A 9,310-nucleotide genomic window follows, 5' to 3' on the forward strand; every position below is an offset into this window, starting at 1 on the left:
TATATATACACACACATCCACATAGTCATATCAATGAATTTAATTGCAGAAGTTGTGCAATGATTGAAAATTATTGAAACATTGGTCATATACTCCTTCGTGTGACCAAAATAAAAATATTGAGATAAATTGTTGGAGTAACTAAAAATGTCAAATTATATAAAGAATAATCATATATCATTATTATCATTGGTTTAGTTGCTCTATTAGTCTCTTATTTTTTTTTTACATCTCTTAGTTTTTTACACACACTAGACCTCTTACTATTAGTTGATTTGTAAGTCTTGATTATATAAGTTCATATTAATGTAATATTTAGAGTTTTGCTAATGATTAGATTTGTAAGGACTAATATTTTTATTTTATTGTTTTTACTGATAAAAATTATGTTTACACACTCACAATGCTCAAGGCTTAGAAATTTCAAATTTTTTGTTGAAAAAACGAGAAATTGTTATTCTTTGGTGTAATGAACTAAGATTTGATCTTCCTTACTTAAATGTAATGTGATAAATTACTAGTGTAACATAAATACCACTGTTAATTTTTTTATTTTTTTTTGGGCTACCACTGGTAGATTAACCATCAACGGTGTCCCTATGCAATAGCTTAAACCGGAAAATGCGTGTGTTGCTGTACTAGAGACAAGAGTATGCTTGCTTAAGAGTCGCGAAGTTTGACCCGGTGGTGTAATTTATCTGACTAGCCTTGGCCTGATTCGGGGTTAATTGATCCGACCCGTTTCCGGGAAGAAGGTTGTATTGTAAAAGTCCATAATGAAGTTGCCTAGTGGATTCTAATTCCAAGGAAAGTTCACCGGGTCATACAACGTGACTGGAAGATGACCCATGGAGAACTTAATGTGCAAGTATCGTGGGGTGGTTTAGAAATTCCTCAGTGTGAGGAGCAAGTATTCATAAAGCATTGTCATTTATAATATAAAAAAGATAAAGCAACTCAGAATAGTGAATAAAGGACTTTGGGATATCAAATGGACAGCTTGACAAATAAGCATCACTATATTTTAATTCCTTTAGTTTTCAAATACTATACAGAGTTTCTTATCACACATTCAGATGCTTGGGCAACTCGGAAAATAATAATAATAATAAATAAAAGAGGAAAAATGACTCGAGGACTAAAGTTTGGTAGTCTCTGGTGGAGGAGAATAAAAAAACGTCTATAAGGTTTGGTATAGTTTGAACACACAATGTAAATTTTCAAATTAGTTTTTATTGATAAATGTTCTTTTGGTGGCCCAAAAATATAAAAGGAAGAAGAATAAGGAGTTAGAGCTCCAATTGAATAATGGGTCTAACCCAAACTTGGATTAGATACGATAAGGTGAATGGAGTTACGAAAAATGAAGAGAAGATGATTCAATTGCACGTGGTCCTAACAAAATTGCAGTGGTGATAGATATTGCTTTAAACTTTTCCATCGCTAAAGCATAGCCAAATTATGAAGAAAAAACACCAAGATAGAACCAAAAACTAATAATCATTATTATTAAATAGCACCTAAGGCCTTACCTGTTGCCAAATAGAGTCTTTAATGCCACAAAATGAAATAAACACGACAAAACACAGGCCAGTGATAAAATTTCCAAAATTTTATCTTGGTCCCTAATGACACCGAAACAGATCGTTCAAGTATGAATGATTTAAAGAAAGAAAAATCAACTTTTTAAAAAAAAAATAATAATTTTTTTTTCCGAAGTTATTTTCTAGACTTCTTCCTAGAAGACTTGGATGACGAAGGTTTTGATTGCTCTACAGCTGCATCCTGCTGTGATGATCCTTTCGAATTAGATTGATTTGATTTTGAATTCACAATGTTGACAGACTCTTTAGTCACTGCACCTTGCGAACCCCGGATCTGAGCAGCTCTCTTGTCCTTTCTTTTCGGCCTGTAACTAGATCTCTCCCTCTTAGGTAGCCACCGTTCTGGATCTGGTGGAGGACCTGGGTTCGCTGGGTCAAACCCTTTTGGGTATCTCGGTTTTCTCTTCCTCTTTTTCTTTGTTTTCTCTTTACTCTTAGCTTCATACGATTCAGTGATTCCCACATCAACATGTTTTGCACCAGAAGTCTTCTCCAAACTATCCACATCAACTGCTTTCAGACCAGGCAGCGGTTTCAGTTGCTTCTCGTAAGCTTCTGCTTTATCAATGTCTGCATGAGCAGCTGTCCTAACCAGCCCAACCAAAGCTTCAATACTTCCATGGCTTTTAACAAGACCCTCAAACAAACGGGCAGCCTCCTCCTTCCGTCCATGCTTGAGCTTGAAAGAAGCTGCCTCTTGCATAATGATATTGAGCTTGTTGTCTTCAGTCATTGCATCTGACCACCACCGGATTGCTGAATCCAGAATAGCATCTGCACCATCAATATCTCCAGCACGTTCTTTAAGAGTCACAAGAGTGGCAACAGTGGCAGGCATGTGTTCAATTTCAGGAATCTTTGCCAGGGACTCAGCCGCAACTTGATGGTGGCTAGCAGCAGCAGCAACTTGTGCCCTTGCAAGGAGAAGCACCTTAGACTTATCCGGGAACTTCTCTGCAAACTGCCCTAGTATTTCTTCAGCTCTTCCAGCCTTGTTCTCTCTGACCAAAACAGCAGCTTGAAGCAGTACTGGCATCACACTGTCAGGGAACATGTCGGGCAGCACAGCAACAAGTTCTCGAGCCTAAAAAAATTCGTCTATAGTTAGTATTCAAAGAAAAATGGGATCCCCGAGAGGGTAAGAGTGCGAGGTTCATCATTGACACATAACTTTAACCCCATCTCATTTACTAGCCAAAAAAATAAAAATAAAAACGGAGTGACATGCAAGATAGAAATACAAGACCTGATCCATCCTATTAGAATGAAGTAGAAGCAATGCCCGGTTGGTGTATATTGCTTCCCTTTGTTTTGGTGAAAGCTTCAAATCAAGTCCACGAGCAAGCTGGAAGCCCTGTGGCCCATTGCCTTTCTCTACGAGACGGTCAAGTTTCTTCAGACTATCAGATACATCTTTTGGACCCCTCAATACAATAAGGTTGTTTATTGCCACCGCAACCGATGATTCATCTGCCATATTTCGTTTTATGATATCCGTATAAGATCCACTTGCTTCTTGTGTGTGTCCCAGGAGCTGAAGAAATAAGGTAATTTCCATTAATGCCGACTGAACAACAGCAAAATGAAAAGGGAAAACATATGCATTTTGGTATTTTACCTGCTGAACATATGCCAACTGGACGGCAATAGGAGCCAATTCAATCTCTATCTCGTCATCAGCCAAATTCTCTTCCATTAGTGATTCCTGTCCAATTCTGACCTCAGGAAAAAAAGAAAAAAAGGAAGTTGTTAGCATTCAAAGAGTTTATTGATCACCTGTCCAATTCTGACCTGAAAAAATATGCTAGCATTCAAAGAGTTTATTTTGAATTTCATATGGAAAACTCAATCTTCATCAACCACGTCAAGAGGTTTTATTTTATTTTTATTTTTTCCTGAATAGAGGTTTTTATTTTCCATTTGTAGAATGGTAAAAGAAACAGAAGCCAAAAAGTAGAAGGAACACTAACAACCCTAATAGAGGTTTTTATTTTCCATTTGTAGAATGGTAAAAGAAACAGAAGCCAAAAAGTAGAAGGAACACTAACAACCCTTTAAAGAAACTTCTCTAGAGAATGTCATTAAAACATGATTCCAACCAAATTTCAGGAAACAATAGATCTACATAGCATTGAGTAGTTACTTCTCAAAAAGAAAAAAGAATGTTGCATAGCTGTAATGAATTAATGAAGCTCATCCAATTCAAAGTCTTTAAAAAAGCAGAATATAAGTGCTTAAACATTCAGTAACTATAAAGCAAACTGCTAGGTTTAACCAATTCCTTGTGCAAATAGAGGATCACCTTCGAGCTGACAGTAGGAGTTGTTCACCATCTGTGTACTTGTTCATTTCAATCAATGAGCAAGCTGTGTTGTATGCCAACTCAAAGCTGCTGGTTGCTTTCACTCTGAGTGCCTCCATCTTCCCCTGCACTTCAGAAGCTTTCCCAGCAGAAACCAAACCAGCAACGAGATTTATCTCTAATGAGTCGATCTTAGATTTCTGAAGTCTTTCATAAATCTCTATACAATCATCCACCTTTCCCAAGCGAAATAGGATCTGAGATTCTAATAACATAGTCGCAGAGTTTTCCTCTTTGCCTTTCAAGGTTTCCAAAGCTTCACTTAGTTTATTTTGTCTGTATAAGCAGTATGCCTATTTAGAAATGAAAAAGGATGAAGAAAGAAACATGTCAATTACAAATATCTACGTGCATGTTTAAGAAACAATTTCTAGAACAAAACATAGAATAATCTGATGAAGCACATGAGTAATTTTGACTTGAACAAATACAAGGGTACAGACAAAAATACCACTAAATGGATGTATCATATAACATATTCTTGGATAATGCTTACAAGCTCGAACAAAGTGGACGGCATTAGAGTAATGCAATAAAGGAAGCAGAAAAATAGTGAGATAGATGAGCACACATAGTTCATTATTGCAATCTGCAGGAAAGTACCTAAAATGCAGGGATCCTTCTTGTTCCCTGCTAATTAGAACAAAGTAAGCCTGTGGGTTTTTCTCTTCTTCACTTGGTTAAAATTCCCCATCTAACAATGCATTTGCAGACATTTCTTGAAATAATGTTGGTAAGAATAACAACTAGTGACTCAATCAATCATAGCACATCAATAGAAACAACGAGTTCACAAGGGGAAAAAAAAAAAAAAAGAAGAGGAAAAAATAGTTAAACCCTTCAACAAACTATGACGGGATATTGAAAAGTTCAACATATTATTAATTCAAAAAAACAGGTAAAGATGTGATCGGCATGTCACATAGGACTAAAGAAATCCTTAACTTGTGATGGTAAATGAAGATTAAGAAAAATTGGAAAAAAACATGCTTCTCTTTCATAAATAATACTAATTCATGCCTGGGGTAAATGATACGTTATAATTTATAAATATGATTTTAAATTTGTGATTTGGATGTATAACTCTTCCATGTATGTTTGCATAAGTAATGGAGAGGTTAGTCATGACGGTAAGGTCATCGCCATTGTGAGAAAAGGCATTAGGATGGTAAATAATTAGGCAGACCAACCGTATTGAAATGCAATAAAGCTCCAACCTCCTAAATGAGGTCAAATTTGAATACAAACTTTGGCTCCTATTCGGTAATCAATAATTGTAGAGAGGCTTATTTATCTCCTAGAAACCCAAATTTGAGAATACAGATGCAACCATATCGTCCAAATCAAATTCCTTGTAATATGAAAAATAGTGAAGCCATCTTGTGATAAATAGCAATACCAAGTCTAACTCAATAAACTTGACCTACAAAATGGATTTTCCTCTTAGATGCTTGCATTATAGAATGCTTTTTATATAGCTTTAGTATATATAGCAACACAGAACATATAGGTTGCAGATGATTTGAATCAGAATAGCATAAATATAAAAGCAAGTGAACGTGAAATTGTTTAAAAGCACAACAACTCAACATTCATTCTTTGCAAGCCGCATAATATGAAAAAATAAGTACCAAATGATACCCAACGGATAAGACAACACAATTCAAGGAAGAAATTGAAATGCTGGACGATGCTAGAATGGATTACCTTGAAGAAACTGAAATCAATGGGAAGCCTCCGAGAAGACTCGATTGCTGAAAGAGCTTTGTCAATGTTGTCAGCCTTGATTAATGCCACGATCTTGCATCGAATTGCGTCCTCATCGCCAGGGGCAATTGCGAGAACTGCCAACAGGTGTTTAATTCGCAAATCAAAAACATTTCATACTTCCACATATATATATCAAGCAGTTGAGAAGGAAAAATCATATGGATATATAGATATAAGTGTAAATGTAATGACCTTGATCCGTGATTTTGATCGCCGGCCCATACTCTGATCGTTGGATGTGTCGATTGAGAGATGTAAACAAATCTTCGATGGCGATGGTCGGCTGTGCTGCCGTCGATGGCGAGGGTTTCGAGGGTTTTGGCTTCTCCTTAGCCCTGGGTGCCATGGCCGTGTTGTGTGAGCTTCTTCTGCGCTCTCTTCTATTTCAATGGGCTGTCTCTGTGTTAGAAGCCAAAACTGTAGGGATTGCTTGTTAACGTGTGCAGAGCTACTGGGCTTGTATTAATGTGATATTTGCTTAACAGGCTCAATACACGGATTGGGCTTTGCCGAATAAAAAACATTTCAGATGTAGCCCAAAACATATAAATATTTAAGACTGTTGCTCATAAGAGTGGGTACTTAACAATTTAAACTTAAGTTTTTTAACAGTGGCGGTGGGGCCTACCTTTGACAATAATAGTATTATTAAATAATTTAATTCAAAATAATAAATATAAAATTAAAATATTAATGCTAATATATTTTCGTTATTTAAAAAAAAAAAAGAAGTTCATGTAGCCAAATTAACTTAAGAATTCACATGTAATAGATGATTAATAAAATAATATAGTTTACTTAAATCCAATGTAGTTGTAGAATTCCATATTAATATGTTTCATTCTATTTATTGAAATAAAATAAAAAATAAAAAATTTTGACCCAAAAAATAAAATATTTCATTCTAAAATATAAGTAAAATAACATATGTACTTATTAGTCTTTTATTATTAAGTTCTCTTTTTTATATTTAACAAAAGTGTTGCAAATTTAGTAAAACAATTCAATTCTAATCAACCTCTCTAATTAGCCCTGACAAATCAAGTAATAACTAAAGATAATAGAATATGTATATATATTAAAATCTACATCATAATTAATTCATGAACAAAAATAAATTAATTATCTTGATTCACACATATCATTGTAGTTAGATGTCAATTGCACATCTCTCTCTTTCTATTAGTCTTAAAAATGCAAAATAGACTCCCTCTCTCTTTACAGAGAAAATGCTTTTAACTTAGTAAAATATTGTGGGGTCCAACATGAGAGAAAATGCATGGTTATTGGGTCTTGTTGGCTTGGTAAAATGGGTAATTTTTAGCGCTTTATTATAAAACGGATTAAACAATTAAGTGCATTTGATAAATTTGAATATCACTAATGATAAGCATCACTTAAAATGGGATAAAATTTTAATTGATAGAGGTATCACATATCACTAAATGTTAAAAAATAAATATATATATATACAGGGCCAGCCTTGAGATTCCAAATATTTTGAGAGGCCCTAGGCAAACTTTCAAATGTGAGGCCCTCAAGTTTCACACGCGCAAAAAAAATTAAAAGAGTGCGGAATTTTCACACGATGTTTTCAAATTCTATAGCTAATATAATTGTGCGCATGTGCATTGTGCATAAGACAACTAACTAATAACTATAATCTTCATTCATTAAATCTTTATGTTCATTGACTAACTTCCTATGATCTTCATTCATTAAATCTTCATGTTTATTGAGATTTTCTTCATTTGCTTTTGCATTCATATGTTCTTCATCACCAAATCTTCAACTAAACTCTCTATTTGTGTATTGCTCATAAAATAATAATAATAATTTGCTTTGTTTAAAGAAAATATATATTACTCAATATGCAATGATTTGATTCAAGTTCAAGGCAAATAACCTCATGAGATCCTAATAAGAGTGTCCTGTTAGCATGTGAAAGAAGATCACAATTAACATAAAACAGATGCAGAATCAAACAGAAACAATAATAACTAAGCATTGCCGATCATACAATAAATATAATAATAATAAAAAATCCAAAATCAAGCAGTTTGGTCGAATGATCTCCTGGCTGGAGTTTTCACTGGAATCTGGAGGAGAGGAGAGAAGACAAAACAGAGTATCCAAAATACAGTCCAAAAGTGGAAATGAGGAAGAGAAAACTGCAGCTTCTTTTTTACATTCATTGTTTATATAGGTGCTAAAATTTGATGATTAAAGATGACAAAAATATGTGGAGATGAGGTGACTATATATATATATAGGAGGCTGAACTTGTAGTGCTGAAGAAGTAGTGGGACTTTTAGGTTATATGTGGCATCCACTATCATATATAGTTTTGTCTTTCACTCTTTATATTAACTACACTTTGTGTGTGTGTTTTTTGGGAGCCAATTACCCTTTTCTTGATTTCAGGATGAGGAATCAACTTTAGTAGCAGTGATTGATTGATCATTGCTACAGAAGACCTGTGCAAATTAATAGAAAAAAACCATTAACTTTTGTTTTGTTAAAGCCTGCTCTTGATTTCCATGTGTTTGTACGTTCTGATGGCAAGTGCTTTGACAGTATTATTAACTGAAATTCTAGCTGAGCCAACTTCAAATAACATCAATAATGGTGGTATGTATCTTCATATAAAAAAAACCCTTAATTTGGCACTTTTAAGTATGAGCATAATTTAGAGATCGAAAAACGGTTCAACCCACTAGAAGGGATCCTTAATTTTCGTAGTATTGAATGTGAAAATGCAAAAACTTATGAGCAAAAGGGGCATGGACCTATAGTTGCTGCTGTTGTGAGATTGGAGTGGAATTAGGAAGAGCAAAAAAAAAAAGTGCCTGCCATAGATTATGGACTCGATCGCCATGAAAGACACATGTAGAAAGGCACAAATTTATTAAAATACTAAGAGAACCATAATATATTCATTCAGCTTTTGATAGCCATCACACACAGTGACACACACACACACACAAAAAAAACCCTAGTTTGGAAGCTACTTTTCACTATTGGAACAAAGGTAAAGGCCCGAATCAAACGAACCAAAGTTAGAACAAATCAAATGATGAGATGAACGAAAGAAAGAAACATATATAAAAGATCGATTCATACAAAAGGAGAGAGAAGAGAGAAAGAGGATGAACATACCTTGTCACCTGAGGCGATAGCGGAGGCTGCGCCCTTGTCGAAGCAGATTGTGTCGTCTGAAACTTGCCCTAACTTTATTTATTTATTTATTTTTTCCATCCTCTATGGGCCTAAAATTTTGAGGCCCAGGCCGGCCCTGTATATATATAAAATTATTTTTTGTTTATTGCTTAAAATTTTAAACACTAAAAGTTCTAGCTCTTAAAATTTTAAGTACTTGAATCTTGATTTATAATTTTATATAAGACGCCAATCGCTTAATAGCTAAGGGAGTCTAATCCCTAGGAAATAATTTTAATCCTCTATACAATTAATCAAATTACGGAAGTATGGAAATAATTTAATACAAATCAATAAATTTAGAATTGAAGGAAATTTTAATTCAAATTGTATATTAAAATTTATCTAATTCCAA

The 9,310-nt window shown here is 34.3% G+C and overlaps 1 protein-coding gene across 3 annotated transcripts; it reads right to left on the reverse strand.

The window, feature by feature from the left end:
- Positions 1–1,483: 1,483 nt before the first annotated feature.
- LOC132276253 (uncharacterized) lies at positions 1,484–9,025 on the reverse strand. Of its 3 annotated transcripts, none has more exons than XM_059777601.1 (7): positions 8,896–9,025; positions 5,929–6,153; positions 5,674–5,810; positions 3,907–4,259; positions 3,223–3,319; positions 2,851–3,138; positions 1,484–2,688 (listed from the first exon to the last, which is right to left on the reverse strand). In XM_059777601.1, exons 2-7 carry the CDS (start codon positions 6,080–6,082, stop codon positions 1,720–1,722), a joined length of 1,998 nt encoding a protein of 665 aa, XP_059633584.1. In that variant the 5' UTR covers positions 6,083–6,153; positions 8,896–9,025; the 3' UTR covers positions 1,484–1,719. The 3 variants fall into 3 exon arrangements, with proteins under 3 accessions (XP_059633584.1, XP_059633586.1, XP_059633585.1); XM_059777603.1 differs by having other exon boundaries at positions 5,929–6,135; positions 8,896–8,961; XM_059777602.1 differs by having other exon boundaries at positions 5,929–6,240; positions 8,896–8,937.
- Between the last annotated feature and the right edge of the window lie 285 nt (positions 9,026–9,310).

The sequence above is a fragment of the Cornus florida genome, unplaced genomic scaffold, assembly GCF_030987335.1.
Source record: "Cornus florida cultivar Cherokee Brave unplaced genomic scaffold, ASM3098733v1 CherokeeBrave_3.0.0_Hap2_Chr10, whole genome shotgun sequence".
Classification (NCBI taxonomy): domain Eukaryota; kingdom Viridiplantae; phylum Streptophyta; class Magnoliopsida; order Cornales; family Cornaceae; genus Cornus; species Cornus florida.